The sequence below is a fragment of the Gopherus evgoodei genome, chromosome 2 (genome assembly GCF_007399415.2).
Source record: "Gopherus evgoodei ecotype Sinaloan lineage chromosome 2, rGopEvg1_v1.p, whole genome shotgun sequence".
In the NCBI taxonomy this organism is placed as follows: Eukaryota; Metazoa; Chordata; order Testudines; family Testudinidae; genus Gopherus; species Gopherus evgoodei.
The window spans coordinates 55,678,528-55,702,526 of NC_044323.1; the positions used below are offsets into that span (position 1 = coordinate 55,678,528).

At 38.6% G+C, this 23,999-nt stretch overlaps 1 protein-coding gene across 1 annotated transcript in view; it reads right to left on the bottom strand.

Annotated features, from left to right (window-relative positions):
- MEOX2 (mesenchyme homeobox 2) overlaps positions 1 to 23,697 on the bottom strand; it is an 88,580-nt gene extending 64,883 nt beyond the window's left edge. Inside the window, exon 1 of the mRNA XM_030549307.1 lies at positions 22,893 to 23,697. Within this exon, the coding sequence (XP_030405167.1) occupies positions 22,893 to 23,406 (514 nt within the window). The 5' untranslated portion in view covers positions 23,407 to 23,697. The remainder of the gene's footprint in view (positions 1 to 22,892) is intronic.
- Positions 23,698 to 23,999: the final 302 nt, after the last annotated feature.

Below are 23,999 nucleotides of genomic sequence, written 5' to 3' on the forward strand. Positions count from 1 at the left end.
ATCATTTTGCTATAATCTTCTAATGACCACAGATCAGTCATGTTTACATCACTTGAAAAAGGCAACTAAGAGCTAAGGATAACATCGGGGATTTTCAAAACAGGCTCCTGTGCAAACTGGCAACTGCCCACTTACAACAAGAGTGAAGAATGTTGATCAAGCCAGGCAATGAGATCCAATCAATGGGGAATGCTACTTGATCTGGATTCAATTTTAGAAAAAAATGTGTGGCTGGAACTCTGCACCAGCCAAACAAACTGACATTTGGAAAGAAACTGTAATATTTGTAGAGGATGAGAAATATAGCTCTGCATCATCTCTATACATATGGTTAGTTAGACCAAGCCTGCCAATAACGGGCTCAAAATTATCAAAAGGATAATATGTAGGTAATTATAGGCCTATTTTATAATAAATGGAAAGAGTTTATTTCTTACAGTCACACCCCCACAAAACTACTGTGGCTAACAATTCAGAAATTGAAACTATTTCTCTTTCACGATTACCATCATTTATATTATGGCCTCACCTAGCTGACCAAACCCAGATCAGGGCTTTATTGTGCTTGGTGCTGTATCTATACACAGTAAGAGAGGTAAATGAGTATTATCCCCTTGTACAGATAGGGAAGGCACAGAGTGACTAAATACCTTGGCTAAGAAGTCTGTATCAGAGCTGGAAATTGAACTCACATTTTCTGAATCCTAGGCCCTTCCTTAAACTCAGGAGCATCTAATTTTGTCTTTAATACCAATATGGCTTATTCATTTAAGTATGTCTCTTTTCAATCCACCTATTAAACCTCTAATTAACTTGACTTGAAAATTTGCCCATACTATTAGAATTTCTTTTAAAAAGTGGTTTAACAATGAAGCCCCTAAGGAAAATACAATCTTATAAGCAAGCTTTTTGGCCCAAGCACCACGCTTTCCTATGTGTTTGTACAACATTTTAGCACAATGGAACACCAATCACAATTGGGACCTCTAGCACTACTGTCACATAAATGTTTGCAATGCTAACACATCTAACAGTATATGTGAAAACTAAGAGTCAGATGTCATTTGAGTGTGTACTATATTTTTATGTGACCTTGATTTAACCCCAATCTTACAAACACTAATACATGCTAAGGTTTATGCACTATGTGTAGTCCTATTGAGTTCAATGTATTGACCTCAGTAAGAACAGAACATAAAGTTAAGCATGTGCTTAGTCTCTGAAGGACAGAGGCCTCAGTATAACCATTAATGACATAGGAAGAGTCATTTATAAATCAAAGAAAAAAAATCAGCAACACCAGAGATCACATAAATAGGCATGTGTTTTGGTCTGGTAGTTAGTGCAAAATATGTTCTATGTCAAATCTTTTGACCACACTGCACTCTTAAGGTAACTTCTTGAAGGCACATTAGAGGATGGAATTGTTGGTCCTCATTAACCAGGACTGGCATCAAACTGTAGTGTTTTTAAACTGCCTAAGGGGTGTTCTTGCTTTAAATTCAAAGGCAAGCTGTTGGGATTGCACTGAATGTCTCTGAAAAATTTCAGGCCATTACAAGAGCAAATACATAAAGAATATAGGAGTGAGGCAACTGGGAAAGAAGTCTGTGACAATAAGAAAGTACTTATGGATCATAAACTTATAATCATGAACAGAAAGATTGGAGTCTGAAAGCTGCCTTAGCACATGAAAGCTAAACACCCAGAAGTACCCATTCAGGCACCTGCAAAGAAGAACAACTGTTGCTGCAAAGTCGTGCTTTTTTTGATCATCTGCCCAAATTCTTTCCTTCCATATGAATCTAAATGATATTTCAGCTACCAACTTTCCATTGCTCTTTCAGTTTACTGCCAGCTTTTTCTAGCTTTTCAAATCCTTAAAAAAATACTAACAATACTACTATTACTACCACTAATGATAAGGCGAATCAAGTACTAATTGAACAAAATGTTCATTCAGGGACTATTTACAACATTTTCTATCACTTGATTATTAGCAGACATAAAGACAAATTAGTCATTATAAAAAGAAAAGCAATTACTAATTTTTCAGACCATGTTTGGGCTAACATATAAAGAAGTATAAATCCAGTTTATTTGGCACTGAAGAATTCAAATACTCACAGATTATAGGATGAAGTGAGTAGACTGAAAATCAACATACGGTGAAAATGCAGAGAAAGCAGAAGACTTCACATCAAATGAATAAATGAAACCAAGAACATGTGAACCTTTAGAACCAGATCCTGCCATTAGGACACAGACCAGTGTTGAGTGTGGTGTGACGCCACACCACCCTAACAGGAGTTTTTTGAGGCATTGTGCCCAAGAGAAACACAGTGCTGCCCAGAGTTCCCTGGTGCATAGAATAGCACTGTGTGTTTCCTTCTCCTGGAAGGCTGCAGAAGGTCCCTTCTAGCTGGGTATAGTTGCAGGACTATGACACCTACCGGCAGTAACAGGGCTAAGTTCCTGAGCTCAAGGGAACACATGGATTGTAACTGTGCCTAGATCCTGCATGGGGCTGTAAAGAAGAATAGAGGTTTCTTGTGCTATCCACCCCTTTGTGCAGTTATGCAAGGGCCATGCACAATTTGTCCTAAAGTGGGTAGAGGACAAGTAGTGAAAGAGAAACAAGTTCAAAATTGTTAAGAGTTCCTGCAGGGAAAATATGCAAGGGGTTACCATAGTGAATATTAAAGTCTCCTAGGATAAGCATCTTCTAGCAGGTTAGCGACAAATCAAACTAATTTGGAGAAACCTGTAAGAAAACAACCTAACTTTCACTTCAGAAAGCCTAAAGACCAATAAAGCTGCACATGATTTATAGTTCAGTAATCAGTGAAAATCAAGAACCCAGACAACTGGTGGAAGTCTGGTTTTCAGACTGGAATGAAAGAAAGCTGCTTTGAGAAATGTATAAATATTACTGGCAGAACATTCTTTAATTCACATATGGTAATTTAGCAACATTTTGGGGACGGAAGGAGGCAGATAGCCAACCTAGAGCTCTTCATATATCCTTTTAGCATTTGTACCATGCAGTACTTTTCCCTTCTAGTTGCATGTCTATTTTTTTTTAAATATTCACAGTTTCAGCTTCTATTGGTCTTTGTTTCACATATAAATTAACCTGTTTAAAAGGATTTTTTTTTCTGAATTGCCTTGGTGCCAAGTCCTTTCTTAGCTTCATGCTCAGACAATGTTAGGTTGGACAGTGTTAGGTTAAAAAGGAACAAAAATTATTAGACAGCCGGATGACTGATGCAGTAGGAAAAACTAAAAACGTAGAAATCAATAGCCCATCGCCTAACTAAGTAAGGTTAGGGGAGGGAGCACATATCAACTGCCTGCAAATATCTAGCGGGTGTGCACAGAGGAGTAATTATTTAGGATAGTCCTAGAGCATAAAACTAGAAGCAATGGGATAAAATCAGGAACACTTTAAGATTAACATGAGGAAAAAATTTCTGAAGGCGAGATCTGTTACACTGTGGAACAGTTTCCAATGGATATTCATCAATGCAAGCTATTTTTAAAAATCAAAATGAATATTTCATAATCAGAACCATACTGTTTAACCTGATACATTAGCCTTTCTGTAGTACTGTACTGAAAACCACCCTGAACTCTGTTCTTAAAAACTACTGCTTCATTCCTGCCTGTCACTTATTTAAATGAATTATTCAAGTTTGTTAAATATTGCAATCCTTGTGTAAATGAGTGCCATGGCTTTTCCAAACCATTTTGTACTCATGAAAATGTTTTCTATTTTCCTTGATCAGTGACACTTGACTCAAACTCACTATGAAAACCAGACCTTCATATTTATACAGTAGCTAGCGTTCTTCTCCTGTTCTATTTTCACTTAGCTAACTTAGGTTTTGTCTTCTTGCCTGCTATCACTATAATATCTGAGTACCTTCCATGTTAATTAGACTGGAAATAATGAAATCCCTAGTGGACCTCATGGAGGCTCTGGCTCGTCTCCTTTTTTGGTTTATAGAAAGCTTTGCTTGGACTACAGTTAAAGAATGGGGAAGAAGGTTGGTGTTCGGATGTCATTCTACTATGGCCAGATGGGGGAGAGGATGCTGATTGGATAGCATTCCTCAGCTCCCAGAATTTAGCCCAGCTCAGGGGCTGTGTGGAGCCTCACTTGTAGGGTATGATTTACAGTCCACACTACCCACCTGAACTAGGAATGGGAACCTGGCCTAGCAGATGCTACAGGTCTAGCCAATCACCTGTTTAGGGAGTCAGGAAGAATTTTTTCCCCCCCATAGGCCAATTGGCAGAGGATCAGGGAGTTTTTTGCCTTCCTCACAGAACCTTCACGTGGGTTAAGTAGGAATGCACTTAGTACCCAACAGAGGTACTGGGGTTGAGTTGTTTATTTGTTGCAACTTGCAGATGGTTTGCAATGTGGTTAAGAGAATAAAATGAACAGTTCCAGAGGTAAAAGACCTGGGATTTTGGTGTTGGGCCTTAAGCATATAGGATTGTGGCCTTCATGGGCTGAGGTCAGACCTTGTGGCCCTCGCAGGCTAAGATCCCCACTCTGCTGCACCCTCTGTCCCTGCTCCCTTACAGTGGGGAGGGTGCTAGGACTCAGAGAGAGAGCTGAGTCCAGGGGGTAACTGAGGAGATCATACCCTACATGATGAGTTATATGGTAAGGAGCCCTGTAACTGCCATACTGGAACCAATTAAATGCCTGGTATGAGTGATAGGCAGGTAGCGCTCCTCCCTTGTGTTAAGGTTTAATAAATCTTGCAACCTGTTGCTTAATTCCATCCTCATTTTGCAGCTGTGTCTACATCTAATTAGGCAATGCTGTTGGTTTCTATGCTTTTTAAATAGATTAAATTACTACTCATCAAAATTAAGAGATGCATCGTTAGCCAGAGGCAGGTAAAGTTCAGACAAAAGCTGTAAATGTGTCTTCACACTGCTCTGCAAATGCACCTCAATCCTGGCATGCAGCAAACTAGCTATTTCAGTCCTGGAACAGAATCCTCTTGCCTGAGCCTGAAAGTTGTGCCAAATTGTGTGGTTGTTTTGTGACTTGGAAAAAAGCCCACTGGGGACTAGCTGGACCACAGCCAATTTTGTGTTCTTGTGATATACTCCCCTGAGAATTTAGGTCACCAGAGTTTCAATTCTAATACAGTTTTTCTACAAACCCACCTTACAGCCAGTTTAGTGATATGGGCAGACAAATAAACAGTGACAAGTTTTTAAAGTGCTTGTACACAAATGCTAGAAGTCTAAATAATAAGATGGGTGAACTAGAGTGCCTTGTGATAAAGGAGGATATTGATATAATAGGCATCACAGAAACCTGATGGACTGAGGACAATCAATGGGACACAATCATTCCAGGATACAAAATATATCGGAAGGACAGAACAGGTCATGTGGGGGTGGGGGGGGGAGGGGAGGGAGTGGCACGATATGTGAAAGAAAATGTAGAATCAAATGAAGTAAAAATCTTAAGTGAATCCACATGTTCCATAGAATCTCTATGGATAGTAATTTCATGCTCTAATAAGAATATAACATTAGGGATCTATTATCGACAACCTGACCAGGAGAGTGATAGTGATGATGAAATGCTAAGGGAAATTAGAGAGGCTATCAAAATTAAGAACTCAATAATAGTGGGAGTCCAATTATTCCCATATTAACGGGGAACATGTCACCTCAGGACGAAATGCAGAGACAAAATTTCTCGATACTTTAAATGACTGCTTCTTGGAGCAGCTGGTACAGGAACGCACAAGGGGAGAGGCAACTCTAGATTTAGTCCTGAGTGGAGTGCAGGAGCTGGTCCAAGAGGTAACTGTAACAGGACCACTTGGAAATAGTGACCATAATATAATAACATTTAACATCCCTGTGGTGGGAAAAAGATCTCAATGGCCTAGCACTGTGGCATTTAATTTCAAAAAGGGAAACTATGCAAACATAAAGGGTTAGTTAAACAGAAATTAAAAGGTACAGTGATTAAAGTGAAATCCCTGCAAGCTGCATGGGTGCTTTTTAAAGACACCATAATAGAAGCCCAACTTAAATGTATACCCCAAATTAAGAAACAGAGTAAAAGAACTAAAAAAGAGCCACCGTGGCTTAACAAGCATGTAAAAAAAGCAGTGAGGGATAAAAAGACTTCCTTTAAATCCTTTAAATCTATTTACCTCAAATCCTAGTGAGGTAAATAGAAAGGAGCAAAGTAAGTATAAAAATCTAATAAGAAAAGCCAAAGAGGAGTTTGAAGAATGGCTAGCCAAAAACTCAAAAGGTAATAAAATGTTTTTTAAGTACATTAGAAGCAGGAAGCTTGCTAAACAACCAGTGGGGCCCCTCAATGATCGAGATACAAAAGGAGTGCTTAAAGACGATAAAGCCATTGCAGAGAAACTAAATGAATTCTTTGCTTCAGTCTTCACGGCTGAGGATGTTAGGGAGATTCCCAAACCTGAGCCGGCTTTTGTAGGTGACAAATCTGAGGAACTGTCACAGATTGAAGTGTCACTAGAGGAGGTTTTGGAATTAATTGATAAACTCAACATTAACAAGTCACCGGGACTGGATGGCATTCACCCAAGAGTTCTGAAGGAACTCAAATGTGAAGCTGCGGAACTATTAACTAGGGTTTCAAGTATCAGAGGGGTAGCCATGTTAGTCTGGATCTGTAAAAGCAGCAAAGAGTCCTGTGGCACCTTATAGACTAACAGACATATTGGACCACGAGCTTTCGTGTATCCGACGAAGTGGGTATTCACCCACGAAAGCTCATGCTCCAATATGTCTGTTAGTCTATAAGGTGCCACAGGACTCTCTGCTGCTTTAACTAGAGTTTGTAACCTTTCCTTTAAATTGGCCTCTGTACCCAACGACTGGAAGATAGCTAATGTAATGCCAATATTTAAAAGGGGCTCTAGAGGTTATCCCGGCAATTACAGACCGGTAAGTCTAACGTCAGTACTGGGCAAATTAGTCAAAACAATAGTGAAGAATAAAATTGTCAGACACATAGACGAACATAAATTGTTGGGCAAAAGTCAACATGGTTTCTGTAAAGGGAAATTGTGTCTTACTAATCCATTAGAGTTCTTTGAAGGGATCAACAAACATGTGGACAAGCGGGATCCAGTGGACACAGTGTACTTAGATTTCCAGAAAGCCTTTGACAAGGTCCCTCACCAAAGTCTCTCACTCCCTCTGGGGCACCTGGCATTGGCCGCTGTCAGTAGACAGGATACTGAGCTAGATAGACCTTTGGTGTGACCTAATATGGCCGTTCTTATGATATTACAATGAAACTTTCTAAACATTTAATGCAATTGCTGAATTGCCAACCCTAAGCGTTCAAATATCATGAGGAAGTTTCTCCAAAACTGAATTGCTCTGCAAGCATACAAAAATGGAATACTATAATGGAACCTGATCATTGCCCAATTAGATACAGTGGACAGACTGACCAAAGTTATCTGTGCATTTGTAATGTGCCTATCCCCACAGTACATAAGTGGAGCTGTGAAATTATTTACTTTATTCAAGTTGTGAAACTCCACCTACAGAGTAATGGAGTAATGGTAGAAGACCATTAGTTTTTAAAGTGCTTGTACACAAATGCTAGAAGTCTAAATAATAAGATGGGTGGTAATGGTAGAAGACCATTAGTTAAACAAATTTTCATTCCACCTATAGTGAAGCTTCATTCTTCTCCATGCAGGTTCCCCCTTCCTACTCCTAGAATGCAGGAATTATCACCTAACAAGCTGGAGTTAAAGGCTGAATTTCAGGGAGATTATAACTCCCACGTTTGCACCACTGGCTCCATAAAGAATGAAAAAGGAAGTTGCAAACACTTTTCTTCTGCATATTATACATCTCTAAGCACATTAACAGCACTAAATATTAATCATCATCATCGTCTCTAGCTCATAATCCTACTGTAGCTACTTCCACAAACACCACCTTCCATAGTGCTATACAAGATTAACTGTCTCTACCATGAAGAGCTTGAAATATAGAAGAGAGAGAAGACAACACAAATGGCAGATGTACACGTGTTGACTTTTTTTTTTTTTTGGTTACTTTCTCTTTCTTCTACAATGTTGAGGTGCAGGAGGCATTTGACTAACCTGGGATTGTAAGATCCCATGAAAGATATGAGGATTTAGAAACGGCTGAATGAGAGAGGATGGTATACTGGAATTGGGAGTTCATTTCAGGCATATGAACAGTACAGAAGAAGGCATAAGAATGAGAGTGGGAAAAGGAAGTGAGCAAACAAGATGGAGCAAAGAAGGTGAGATAGGATTAGATGAGAAACAATATCAGAGATGTAGGCTGAGGTGCAGTTGTGCAGAGTCCTACAGGTGAAGATGTGACCTTTACCATTGATTAGATCAAGCAAGTGAGAGCCAGCAGAATTCGAAGAGGGACGTAAACTGGTCTGATCAACGGATAGGATCATTTTAGCAGGAACAATGTGGAATTCAGTGCTGTGTTGATAACTTAGCAATTTTGTCGCTAGATTTAGTGACTTTTTGGTTTACCTAGTGAGCAAATAAGCGTCAAAGCGACCAGTGACTTTCACTGACAATTATAGTGATATTCAGAGAAAGAAGTCGCCAATTTGTATGGTCACAAAATCATTCATGAGCAGCTCAGTAGTGTTAATAAAATCCATTCAATGCTCTTCTTATCACATTCTGTTGTACACCAAGTCAATGTAATTACGTCTACACAACCTTAACCAGATGCAACGTGAGCGGCACCCGTCTGATGATGACAGTGTACTGTTGTAGTTGCTTGTAAGCAGCAGTGGCATTATGGAAAGTAATGTGCAAAAAGCAAAGGGAGGCCTGGAGAGACAGCCAAATGCCAGATTAAGAAGTAGGGGGGGACTCCAGCCCTGCCCCATGTAACCAGGATAGCCATGAAACCCCTTGCCCAGCCCCCTACCAACTGAGAGACTCCAGTGGAGCTGGTAAATGATAACAAAATTAACTCAGCTGCCAAGACTATCCAGCCAGAGAGGGAGCACCCAGCATTGCTGCTGCTTTCTGTTCAGCAGCTAGGAGCGTCCTCTCACTCGGGCAGGGTGAGTGCAGAAGCTAGTAATGGGGGCAGGTTCAGCAGAGTCACAAGGAATTGCCCAGATAGACAAGCCAGCTCCCTACTTCTTGGAGGAGATTTTAATCAGTTAACATTTCAGTGGCCAAAGGTTCAAAGATCTGTTGTCAACATTTTTTTCCTGCATCACCCTCACCCAGGGAGTGGCGCCCTGGTCACTAACTGTTTTTACTAAGCAGAAGATCATAACTTTTCCCCTTGGGGCAGTTGTATCCTCCCATGCTCCACCTCCCCTCCCCATTAGATCTGGCTTTTTACCCCCTCTCCACCAGCAAGGAATTGAAGCTGTACCCCAATTACTTGCTAAGCATTTATTCTGCCCCCAGGAGCTCAAGTCAAACCCTTCCTCTCATTCACAGCCTCTCAGCCCAAGCCCTGGAATGCGCTTCCTTCCAAAGACATGCCCAATTAAGCACTTAAAAACTCTATGACAAATTCCTATTAGAATATGAATTACAGTCTAAAAACATTTTCAGGGATTAGTGTGTGTAGAAATTCTATAATGCATTATTTCAGTATTGTGTTTGTCATGAAAATTTACCATCCCGTGTATATACATATAATTTGCTGCTGAATTTTGTGGAAATTGGTTAGTGACATTTTTGACACATTTTGAAAGCTTAAATAGCAACTTTTCACGGTTTCTCAGATAACTTCCTACTATGTGGAGGTGACAACACTGGAGTCAGGGAGGAAATTATAGTAATCAAGACAGAGATGCCCAGAGCATGGACAAGATGACAGAAAAGAAGGGTTGGATTTTTGATATCACATGAAGGAAGAAGCAGCAAAACAGCCTGGATGTGTGTGGGAGAAGAAGAGGAGAAGTCAAAGATGATCCCACATTGCACACTTGAGTGGCAGATAATATCTTCCAATCCACAGCTTCAACCATGCTTACAGTAAGAGGTATTACATAGCCTTGGACTAGGGAACCAATGGCAAAGCTGCTACAGAGCTAGAGGACAGGAAGTCTGCGGTATCAGCATAGATCCTCTAACCATGAAGTCATGCCCTCACCATTCAGTTAATTCCTCCTTCCTCTGTAAGGAGAATGCTTTAGGTTTCCCCACACATTCATTTTGTATTGTTTTGTGAGTACTTCTTCCTCCTTCTGTAAGTTTTTCCACAGGAAGGGATGAAATGCTGTATTCATTTCATATTCCACTCTACCCAGATAAAGCCTGACTATTTGAGCTGTGTAGAGGATGGAAAAATTGGGCAGGTTAAATTCAATACACTCATACTCAAGGCCAAAGGCAGACTAGTGGCAGCATTCCCCCATGACAGTCACACAAGATACTGTAGCTTCTCCCCGGCCTGTCCCAGTGTGGTCATCCATGGGGGCCTATGCAGATTTTGCAGAGAGATCTTCCTGCAGAACATAGGAAATGCACAAGTGTCCCAGGATACTACTCATCCAGCAGACTCCCATACAGTCCTGCATAGGGTCTGTGGCTTTTGGACCCAGATGAATTTCACCCCAATCCATTTTAGGTGCTTATTGGTGTATAAACAAGGTGCTATTGTCAGATATTGGCACAGGGCAGGCATGATGGGCAGCATTAAAACTACCACCCTTGCTACATCCCACTGCATGTTTAGCTGCATGCTTTTCAGTTCTCTGTATATAAGAAAGTCAATCGTGTTTCAGTGGTAACATGAATGCAGCCTCCATATTTATATATTTTGTGAATTAAGACTACAAATTAGTTTTTGAGGCAGATCTGAAAAACACAAAATGAAATAAGGTCCTGCATAAAGAATATTTTTGTCTGAGATCCACCCATAGGCAGTACAATTGGATAAGTTTCTTGGCCAAAAAGTTAAAGTCAACAACAGAACAGCCACAGGTACAGGCTCAAATCCTGCAATCACTTATGCATGGTGCTTAACTTTATTACTGTGAGTAGTCCCACTGGATCTATGTGTAACCCCCTTTTCTCTTTTTGCCTCCACCCCTTTTTCTAGTGTTCAGTCAAAAATCTTATTGCTATAATTACAGCTGCTGTTTCTACTTGCTCTGAGTGGAGATGGAAACATTCCCAGACAAGAGGGCAGTATAGAGACTTGAGTCATTTCAAACAAAAAGTTGCTATTTCAGCACTAGAGAGAGTGCAGGAAGCTAATCATGCTCCAAAACGTGCATGGAAGTTTTCAATAAGGGGAGACGTTCCAGTACACACATTACACCCTTAGTTAGAAGCTGGAAGCTCCTGTCCAGTCAGTAGTGAGTTCTGTCAGGGGTACATAACTGGCAGCCATTTTGATTTGCACATGAGGCAGACAGATACAGCCTAGCCACACATGGAAAAGATACAGCTATGGGGGGTAACCCAGACTGAATCTGTAAGTTGGACCTCAATATAGTTTCCGGTAATTTTACAGAAGTCATTGGGATTGAGACTGGGAAAACACCAAAGTAGAAATCATAGACTGGAGGCTTAATGTCTTTGTGACAGTCGTATCACACCACTGAACCGAACAGCTGCATCTGTGGATATTTGTTGTTGTGTTTGTGCTCAGTATCATGCATGCTGAAAAAACTGGTTCTGTGATACAAATAAATGTCTATATCTAGTTGTCATGACCTATGTGAAAGCAGACGATCTCCGATTGGCAAAAGTCCTAATCCATTTACTTATTTTGTGAGGTTTAGATGTATATATTTTAGGGGTTGGTTCTGCTTCAGATTCTTCATTTTAAAGGAAAATAGCAAATCTAGTTAATTATGTTAATCTAGCAGTCTGAAAGTAATGATTTATTTTTGGAGAGTCATTCAATTAAAAAAAGGGAAAAAAGTTGACTGCAAATTGTGTGTGTGTGTGTGTGTGTGTGTGTGTGTGTGTGTGTGTGTGTGTGTGTGTGTGTGTGTGTGTGTGTGTGTGTGTGTGTGTGTGTGTGTGTGTGTGTTATGATAAAGACTGGTATTGGATTCCTAAGAAGAAGAAGAAAAAAGTCAATCAACTTTTTAGATGGTTCCTATAGAAAAAAACAACTGTAGCCTCTCTCAAGGATATGAATTAATGGTCTCCGCAAGTCAGAGAGAGGATTTCTATAGCACAGAATTGGTAAGTAAATCATATCCAATACAAGCTTACACTTTTCTCCCTTCTGTGTAGGTTACAGATGCATGACAGTAAAGCTAAGTGCACTGTTAAATGTTTTCAGGATTAGGGCTATACACAAGCAGGTATGCAGTTCAGTTTACAAAAGACCCAATCCAACAAGGGGCTGAGTGATTTCAGTAGGACTTGAAGGCCCCACCATCTCCGAATGTAGGATCAGGCCTATCTATAAATGATATTTCACTAAACACAGTCAAGCTGTTGAACACATTTAGCCACTGTGAAACATACTAGCTCCATCCAAAAAGACATGTTTGTTTGGGTGTCAAGTCTGGCAAAGCCCTGGCGATATGTTTGCAAAAAACAAAAATGTTAAGTTCCTACAAAGTCTGTTGGCATGGAAAATATCTATCTCAAATGAGACCTTCCTTAGGTCTAAATTTCAGTTTGGAACCCATGAAATATGAGGTTTCATAGCATTAGATTTCTCTGCATTCGCACCTATTAAAGCAATAAAGATGTTTGTTCTTATAAAACTGTAGTAACATATTAAAATATAAAAAGAGTTGGGGGTGGGAGAACAAGGGAAGTAAAATTCAAAACACAAAACATACAAGGAAGTTTGGCAGATTAGTCCTTCAATCCCTAAATATTCAGATTTGGTTTAAATTATGATCTCCAGCTTTTCTTCTGTGTTTTTTCACACCAATATTTTAATTACGTTTAAAGATATTTGATCTACTAACATTTTAAAACAATAATTCCATAAATGTGGATGACTTAATATAATCTTTTTTAAACCAATTATAGAAGTGATTACTAAATTCCACGTAATCACTAGCATACAAAATGCTAACTTTAAGAAGAGAATACTTTGTATTTATAGAGTTCCAAGAACTTTGCGTGCACTAATTAATCCTCCTATTTTCCTCATTTATGCTGTCTATACATAGCTAATTTTGTTTCATCTTGTATTCACTGACACACGTTTACATAGTCCTACATAGTCTTTTGTCACTCCATTTCTTTATTTATTTTAGGTCAGTATCACATAAACATTACCCTTTAAGAGAAACTGTAATGTAAAGGCACTGTTCCCTCTCTGAGTGGATGAAAAAGGTGCTAAATTCTCTAAGGCATAAAAACCAAACAATCTCCCTCAAACATTAAAAACAAACAAACAAAAAAATATAGAAAACACACAGTAAGGGCCTGATTGATTCCTCAAGTCCTTGAGAAGGCTAAATTAACTTCCTGCAGGATTAGGCTTTAGCTACAGCACAAATCCAGATTTTTTCTGAAACAAGACTATAGTCAATAATATAACTGCGTCAGCATGTTACTTTCAACTTTGTAATAGTAGCAAGACTTTACTACTAATTATAGACTAGAGCTTGCAGTGCTCTTTCTTCCCATTAACTTCAGCAAGAGGGGAGTGCTCGGAGCACCTTGCAGAATTTCAACTGGGTTTCTTTGAAGATTGATTTTCAAGAACATACGTTTCAGTGGGTTAAGAGCTAAGGATCCTTAGCTCATATTGACATATTTTAATTATAAGTTGTCGTACTGCTATTTTCTTTCAATGGCAAACATTTTGTACAGTTCATCACTAAGAAACTGTCACACAGCTAGGGTAAATCAGTGTAGCAATACTGAGTCCAATGGAGGTGTGCCAATTTACACCAGCTGAGAATCTAGCTTAGTATAGTTGTTCTCAAACTCTTATTTAACAGTCACTTTGAGCTTTATATATTTTACCTAAAGAAATATAATCAGCTTGTCCTAAATTTTATTTTTAAAAAGTCTGTTCATTAGGAAGGAAAAAGACAAGAGAAAAAAATTTTTATTTGTAACTTGATTTTTGTAGTATGCACTATATGTTAGCTGAGAAAGAAAAAATGTATATGTGTTTAATATATGTGTAAAGAATGATGTGTAGATTCTCAGTCACTAGCATCATGGGGCCAAATAGTTATGTAGACAGATAGGAGAAATGCTCAAAGCTTACAGAAGAATTAGGAATCAACACAAGGAGTTACTCAGACTGGATCAGGCCTAAACACATCTAAATATCCGCTTAAGGATTTTGCTGGGTCAGAACCATAGACAATTATGTATCCATCTTGGATATTTTGCCTGCACAAAACGGGCCCAATTATTCCCCCTGATTTGTATGAAAAGGGAGTACCACCATGACTGAAAGTCTCCTAGCTCACAGGGAAGTGGCAGGAACAGTGACGTCGGCCACTTCCTCAACAGTGTCCCCTCTCCCAACACCTAATGCAGAGATTTCTGAGAGATCTGGGATCCACGTGTGGGCAGGACATGGGATTGGAGCTTGTGAGGGTGGGGAATATGCATCATTCCATACAAACACCCCAAAGAATGCATGAAAATGTAGCAGAGCCCCAAGCTATGTTATCTTCCGCATGGAGCACCGCTGTGCTAGGGAACTGGAATCCCCTTTAAGGGCAGAGACAGCTGGTTGTACAGGATTCCCTAACAGCATCCATTAGAGTCCCATCCTCAAAAGAAACATTTGTGGGAATCTACATTAAGGGAACCTCATGGAATTTTCCTGTCTATAGGGATTCTTTCCAGAGTTGTTGTTTTGGATTGGTTTGGTTTTGGTTCCCACTTGAAAGGCAGGACAAAATCCCACCACTTTTTCTTCAACTTTCTTTAGGTTTTCAGCTGTATAGTCAGATCACATGTCCAACTTTATTTTCAGGGCCAAAGAATAAAACAGTTTCTTTTTGGAAATTTAAGACAGAGACTAAAGCCCCAATTCACCAAAACATTTAAGCACATGCTTAATTCCAGGCAGGTAAGTAGAGCTACCAAAGTCAGTGCAGCTGCTAACAGGAAGAAACCCTTGTCCCACTGAAGTCAATAGCTAAACTTCCATTTAATTCAAATGGGCCAGGATTTCACTTGCAATGTGTGAAGTTAAGCATCTAGTTAAATCTTCGTAGGATGAAGGCCTTCAGCACTAAAAATATTAGCTACAGTGATGATGGATAAATTTCCCAGTGTGTATTAAGGAGATGATGCATGGCAGTATTTGTTAAAGCTCAGTTGCTAAAATTAAAAATAGCTATTGTAGATCAGAGAGAGTGGGGACAGAAAAAAGGAACACCGCACCTAGATTGCAGGACAACCTGCAGTAATCTGTTTCAAATCTAATTTTTCATACTTTACTTACCATAAATAATATTAGTGAACCAATTTTTTCCTCCAGTCCAAGAAGCAGCTTAAAAAAAAATAATAAAGGCTTCTTTGGCTCTCCTTTGGAGTTTCATAATCCACAGGATTTTATTGGTTTAGTAAAATGATGCTCTTCCATAGTAATTGAATGATTTGAATCATTCCTCTGAGACTTATTTCGTCCTCTGTTGGGCCAACTATTTTGTTTCATCAGTTAAAAAGAAATGTAAACGGTAATGTAGGTTCAATCTACAAAAGAACTTTTCTTTCAACTGAGTTTAAATATCCTTAGCGTCTTGTTATTTTTCATATATTTAAGGGTCCCATTTTCCAATACCCCAAGGCCTATGTGTAAGTAGTTATCAATAAGATATTGAAGCTGGACTTACTCCCTGTGAATTGAAGTGCAAGTCCCACTGACTTCAATGCATGTAGGATTGGATCACTAAGTTTACTCAGTTGTTAAGAACTAAAACATTCAGCTTCTGATTTTCAGAAGCAGCCTGTTTTTTGCACCTGCACATAATTGCAGGCATATTATATAACACCTGCACCTTCAAATCAGGTTGTATAAGTGCTATAAAATGCATCCAAAATTATTTTCTGGCAGAAAGTCTGAGGCCCTTCCAAAACTCAGAGCAAAATCCTGACTATTAAAGTCAATGAGGGTTTTGCTGTTGACTGTAATGAGGCCAACATTTTACCCTCAGGTCCTATTCTTTGATCTATAATGAGTATTATGTTAATGTACTGGCTTTAAAATTAAGAGGACTTTGACATTTGTTCATTGACCTAATGGTCAAAGTTATTTAGAAGCAATCTACATTCATAAAAGTAAAGGATAAACAGCACAGTAATTTACACTATTATTATAAAGTATGTATTATGAATTGTTTTACTCTACTGCATCACTCTGTGAATCTTAATATACTATTATGCAGCTGTCTACACAATACCAGTGACATTTTAGATAAGTTTTGTAAAAAAAAAAAGCAACGAATGAAAAGTATCTAAATGATTCACATCTTGGCTATGAAAGCAATATTTTTAAAGGGATATGATCTTGTCAAATTTGTCCCAAAATGTAGATTATGTAATATGTATTTATAAATTCTAAGTGTATAAATGTTTCTATAAAATTAAAACAGTCCAGTTTTTCTTTTGTGAAATAAACATTCCGCTGTAACATTTGTCAAAGGTATCTAGTGCTAGCATGCAAGAATCAGAATGACCATAGCTATAACCGCAAGAGAGAATAATCAGTCTATTTTCCTTGCCTGAACTGAGTCATGTGTATAAAGTAAACACATAGGGTGAATCTTGCCCCTACTGAAGTCAATGAGAGTTTTGTTATTGACTTTAGTGGAGGCAGGATTTCACCCATAATATATAAAGGAGACACATAAATTAGATTTATAAAAATTCATCCAGTTTGAATAATCAAAGATGTTGGTCCCCAATACTACAAACACGCACAACAATAAATTTATGATAAGAAGCAGTCCCACTGATTTCCGTAAATAAATAAAAACTTAGAGGAGTAGAACAAAGACGCGGACCTGTGGAGAATTCTTCCCGCGAAAAAAACCCTCATTAAGTTGATGACTCTTTGATGAATTTTTAGCTTTGCTCACTCTAGCAAACTAAGGCATACTGTTAAAGCGCCACATTTGGACATGGAAAACTGCTTGTACAGGACATCTTACCAAAGGAGAAAAAAACGATATAGGAAACACTCACACTGTACACAAAACGAGTGATTCTCAAGTGAGACCATCATGAACTTTATGTCTGGCCACCATAACTTTTGAGCCACAGCAAAAATTTGTTTGGGACCCATTGCTAAGTTTATAAGAGATAATACGGAGGAATGTTCCATGAGTATTAAAGGACAGTATAAAATGCATGATTCTTAAGGGGCAGTATAAAAGTGAATGTGATCACCTTGCCTTGAATTTCAAGATGAAGGGCCTGATCCCACTCCTACTGATTTCAAAGGGGGAGAATCAAGTGCATGAAGACCAATGAATTATAAAAAATGTAAAAAATGAAGATTCCAAAATGTCTAATTGAATTCAGATGAACGAGTACACTTAAAACACCCTGGAGATTACAAACTAGTTGCTATTTTATGTCTTAAAAGGAAAACTATATGAAAGAAAAAATCCTAAGGCATATGTTCGCTTCTCAGGTGCTATTGTAAGAACTATGAACATTAGAATTACACTCTAAATAGGATCTGTTAGTTTGGGTATTGTTATTCCCTAGTGCTAAAAACCACAGCATTAAATACAATTTTAGGTAATTTCAGATGAGCATCTGTTCAAACCATTAGGTGATACCTAAATTGATATCCACTCTATTGCTGGAATGTATGTTTCAGTTATGCAACTGGCACTCTTCCTTTCCTCCCCTCCCCCACTTTCCAATAAATTTAAAATCCTAAAAATAATGTATTGTTGTGATTTTTAAATGGAATTTTCAGTGGTTTGGCTTTTGTAAAATTTCCAGTTCTTCATATATTTTCACACTTCCTGTATCTCTTTGTGTGTAAGTGTATCTCTCTCTGCCTCTACGATGGATCCTAATATTGCACTCCTTCTGTAGACAAAATTTTCACTGATTTTACTTGTAAGTCTGCTAACTGGTTAATATAAAGTAAGACAGAATTACATAGTTCTGTTGGTGTATAACAGAAAAAACTGGGCTTGATCCAGCAATGCATTTAAGTATGTGCTTAACTATAAACAATGGAATAACTCAGCAAGTTAAGCACATGCTTAAATAGTTTTCTGGATTGAGGCCTTGATATCCTTGTTTTTTTAATAGGGGACTGAGGAGGGCATAAATGTTTGTAGCTACAAATGAATCTCATTGCATCTAAACAGATAGCAATTCAAATTAGATGGTATGACTATGCTATTTTCCATCCATAGTTAATGCAAAGGGATGTGATAAAATATATCAAACCTGTCATTTTGCTAAGAGCAAGGAGTTTTACATTGTACAAATTAAAATATAATTTAAAATCTATGAAAAATACAGTTCTGTTTTGTTAATTATACTTGCTCTGAACGAAGTGAACAAATTACTGTAAATTTTGTCCAATAAAAAAATCCACTAAGCAATGCAATATGCAACACTAGTCTCTGATACGGAATCATCTGTATTGTATTTCTCTTTAAAATAGCATGATCATTCAATTTGACTTCAATACATTTGGTACATACCTCTCTGATTTGTATAACCTATATATTTTGACATTTTCCCTTCATGATAAGTAATGTTTTGATATTACATCCCAAACATAATTAACAAATGAACTCTTTCCAGAGAAAGTTTTCAGCCAATAACATGTATTTCTCTTGCTTCCATTATAGCCACACTGAAAAGTATAGACATATTGATAAATCAGTTACACAGTCCTTTTGATTATGCGGGTGCAGCTCATTTTTCTTACTGAAATGTTTTAGAAAGCAATCAGAAGTCATTGAAATCAATGAATTCACACTATTTATAGTCATTTATCAAAATGACTTGCTTTGAAGTGATCATTTTAGACAGTACATATATAGTATTTAGGTTTTAAAAGCAGTTTCTTATAAGGCACATCACAGACTACATGTATGATGGCATTTTATGTTCATTTTAAAAAATACAAATGGACATATAGCTATATTTACATACATCAACCTCCTTGCATATCTCTGCACTCTATACAGTCTTCATGTGTCAGATGTAAAAATAATTTTTCATACTTAATACAGTAGTATTTTTAAATGGCATTGGGATTCAATACACAATAGCATATCTTCATGTATTCACTTTTAATATATATTCATCTAGCCTAATAGATATCCCAATCCACTTAGATTGTTGCATATCTAATAGTTATGCTGTGAAGTTCTTCCCCGAATAGTAGGAGCTTTTCAAATTTTTCCCATTGAAATTCAGATTTCCTAAAATACTCAGAAAGTTAATTGCTTTCACATGAAATCCAGATTACACTTTGTGTCTTCAACGTACGCCTGGGCTCACATCTTTCCTAAAATCATGGATGTTTTAAGAAAATTTAGACACAAATAAGCTGATTTAGACAACCACTATAACAGTTTTGCATTTGTTACTTGTTTTATATCCTCTGTAAACAACACCTGTTGTTTTACAATGGTGAAATTAAATGGCTTCAGAAGTCACAGGCAATTTATGAGAGGAAAAAAAATCCAAATTATACCTCATGAAAGAACTCATACCATATAAAGCAACAACACATTTTAGGGATATTTTTCTTATTCATTGAATATGCTTTCATCTACCTCTCATTAATACTCAAATATCTTGGCTGTTACTGCATTTTAATATAAATACATTTGTTTGCAGCATATATCATAATGTCGTGGCATCTTATTTTTATTACTGTTGTTGACATCAGAAATGTTTACTTGAAAGAAATGAACTCACACACACACCTTTAAACATTGTATATCCCCTCATGCTGGTTTACGGTCCCACATTTGGGTCCAGGCAGGTTGACCTTCTGCATCCAGGAAGAGATGACTAAGAGGCATTTCCCACTCATCATATAATTCACAAATCTTTTATACACAGTTGACAGTTTCTCCATGTTTATGCAGCAGTTTACTGAACATTATCTTCAGAAGTTATTTCCTAGCCTGCTCGGGCCCCAGTGCGGGATCCAAAAATCAGTCATTCTACCTATATAATTTCTAAGGCAGATTTAACCTTGTTTTCTAAGCAAGGAACAAAATTATGACAAAGTATATAAAAAGAACGTTATTCCCCCTCTCCATTCACCTGTGTACGGGAGTATGAGACTTTAAAGAGTAATTTTTTTGATGGACAAATAAAATAGCATTAGTGTTCTTTTCCCCATTATCGTCATGGTAAAGATAAACATGAAAAAATGCATGTCTTCGCTGGGAAACTTTCATGACAATTTTATAAGGGTGAATAAATATAGCATTTTGGGGAAATAAAAATAATGCATGTAACTTTAATTGATGTTGTGTTGGTTTCTTTAGAATAGACAATTGTCAAAACTCAACTTTATGAGTTAACATTTCTGATGTCAACAGTTTATATTAATGAAAGCTGGACACCGCAAAACTGGGGTGGCCCCAAGGCTAATTTAGTTAAAAAACGAGGACATGTTCAGAGCATAAGAATAACCCCAAAATATTCTGTTGTCTTAAGTGATAAATAGAGGTAAGAAAGTATTTCTCTAAATATGCACTAGTGCTTAATTAGCTAGTTTCTGATACTGCTGATGCTATACCAGAACAGCTTCTTTGTTTACTGATTAGCTATTTACTCTAAATTTATAATTAATTGTAAACATTTACTAGAGAAGTTTAAAAGTGGGGAAGGTGGCTAAAAGTTCTCTAAATGATCAGTATTAAATAAAAAAGTCAGTTATGTTTTAAAAACATATGGCAATTTGATTCAGGAAACAAAAAGCATGATCCATCACATACATTCCTTGTTAAATATAGTAAAACAAACAGCAATTGCCGCGGTAACTGCAGAAATACACTGACTGCCCTAAAAAATGAGATTTGCTGCCATAAATTACACTGATGTCAAATATTCAGCACAAAAGTTCAGATTAAAACAAAAGAATGGGGTGGTAAAATATTGTGGTCTGAAAACAATATTCTTCTTAAATTATGAAAATATTGTGACTATTGTGTCATTGTCTAAAGAGACTTGTTAGATCAAGCCATTCAGAATACCTGAACATAGTTGATATTTTTGGGGGGGCAAGGAGGGGAAGGTGTATGCTGTACTATGATTATGGGGCTGTGTACAGACATTGTCTTAGAAAGTTAACTTCAGACTATGTTGTTATATCAGCATGATCATGGTTAAGGGCTCAACCTAATGCCCATTAAAGTCAATGGAAAGATTCCATGACTTCAACAGAATCCCAGCTAATGCCTATGGATTTGTGTGTTTGCATTGCAAAATACGGAAAGCAACATCAACATTTCCTAGTATTGTGAAGCACAGATATGCTTTCTTCTAATTTTCTACATTTGTAAATGACTGACAAATTTACTGATCCCCCCCCCCCCAACCCAGCATAAAATTACTTCCCTTCAAAAACTCAGGTTAAAAACAAAAATCTAATATTCCTCAGACCTCACATGATCAAGATGCAAGTTTGCTTTAAAAACACAGTGAAGGTATAATTGGAAATAAAACTTCAAGTGTCTGTGAATGACAGATTTTTATATTTCAGAGAACTTATTTCAGCCTATATAGTAACAGTAGGTAAAATGCTACAAATCCATCTTGATTTATTGTAAAACTTTCCTAATGTAACTGACATGGAGAATTGCAAAGAAGAAAATATAATGTAACTGCAAAAAGCAGTTAAAAAATGAGCAAAACTTTCTATAACTTTTAAAAACCTGATTAATGACATTTCAAGTGAATCAAGATCATGGTTCCAATTGTCAATTTTAGTAAAAATCTGGAAAATCCTTTTATTTTCTCTTCACTAGTAGAAGACAGCTTTGTTGGTATGTCTGCTCTTGCATTTTCAATATTTTGAATATACAATAAAAATGTCATCAGTTGCAACTATTGTATTGCCCCTTGATCACTGTCTTTTGTTAGTATGGGATTTTGTGACAGTTCTTTCCCCACTTTGAGAACCCAAATCTGTTCAGCTGTGGGATATAAAACTCAAAGTATAATAAAGCTTCATCTTTCTGTATAGGCTGAATATACGCATATGCCAGGTCACCTTCTTAAAAAACCAAAACCAGTGTATCAAAAGTCCAGCAAAATCTTCCTGAAAGCCCAAGCACATGAAATGACATACTAAGTAAGCATTGTAAAAATGAGATTCACTGCATGGTGATTTATAAATTCCAACTCATGCCCCATAATGAATTATATTCTATATTATACACACGCTCTATATAAGACACGCACCCTAGAATGCAACACATACTTAGCATTCATGACAAAAGCTCCAGTTCTAAGAAAGAGTTTCCAAAGATTGTGCAAGCGTTCAGAAATATGTTTCACTGGCTCAAAAGAAGAACGGGGGTGGGAAAGAGCAGAGCTATCTTGAAACAGAGGAGAAGGAGGGAGGAACCACAATACCAGATGCTAAATACTAATCAAACCTACAAACGTTTCCCCTCCTGACCGTAAGCAACTGCTCACAATTGATTTCACGGTCTATCACGTGCTCACTCTTTTCCATGCTCCCGATAAACTTGCGTTATGATGGAGACATCGAGCGCGGCTTTAGTGACTCTCTGAAGCCTGCTGTCCTCAGAGAAGGGCTTGGAAGAAAGGGCGCCTTAAGGCTGGGAAGCGCAGCCCCTCCATCAAGCCCATGGTTTCTCTCTAGACCCCCGCTCCCCAGGAGGAGCCACACGCGCTCGTGCCCCGCACCCGCAAGAATAGCAAAGGACGAGCCTTTACCTGAGCTGTCGCTTTTCCTTTTGCCGGACCTCTTCTCTGTTTCCACTGGGGACAGCGCCTGCCTGCCATAGTCCCCGGGAGCACATGGAGCCCCCGTCGGGGTATTCGTGCCCAGGCTGGAGGAGTTTGAACACAGGATTGGGGGGCTACTGCCTAGCTCCGGGGGACCTCCTGAGTCGGACTGCAGGCAGAGGCTGTGCCTGGCAGCGGCGGGGGGAGAAGACATCTGAGGAATGTGCCAGTTCGTCTGCAAAGCCTGGTGGTGCTGCTGCTGCTGGTGGTGATGATGGTGGTGGTGGTGGTGATGGTGGTGCCCTCTGTGATGCTGGCTGGCAAACATGCCCTCTTCATTGGGGTATCCCGCTATGATGCACGAAGAGGAAGAAGTAGACAGCTCGGGGTAGGACATGTGGTCAGATCTTCCATGCAGGGCGAGTGAAGACTGTGAGAACGAGTGCAAGCCCTGTGCGGTGGCATGAGGGCTGCGCAGGCAGCCAAAGAGTGTGTGATCCATGGCATGCAAGTCTCAGGTTCCAGGCAGGAGAGTTTAGGAAGGATCCAACTCCACCACCCTTTGTCAACTTGCACTGTAAACAGATAGGGCTTGGTTGGGGATTTTTTTTTTCCAAAACGGCAACGACACACTTTTCAGCAGCAGAGCTCAGATAATCCAGGTCTTTAGCCCTAGTGGCCAGTCTCCGTTGCATTAAAAAAAACACACACACACACACTCGACCTCGATTGAGCTTTCTCAGAGCTACTCAGATGTCAAGAAGTGGGAGAGGTTAAAGCCAATAGAAGGTGGTCCCAGAGAACTGCTTGCAGGGGGAAGCGGCTCGGAGAGGTTATAAATACAGCAGTGTGTAATGTGAGCTGGGGGCTGGCTTAGCAACACAGCGACTGACCACATGCACAAACTCCCTCCAAAACTCCAGCACAGTCAGCGAGCCGAGCCCTTTGCACCAACACGCTACAGCCCTGACGGTCAGCTCATCCCTGTCTGACCCGGGCGGCAGGAGAAGATGTTCCCGGGGGGGCTGGGGCGTGCAGCACATGAAAAGCTGCAACTCCGGAGCAGTAAAAGTGACACTTCATTGCATGGCCCAG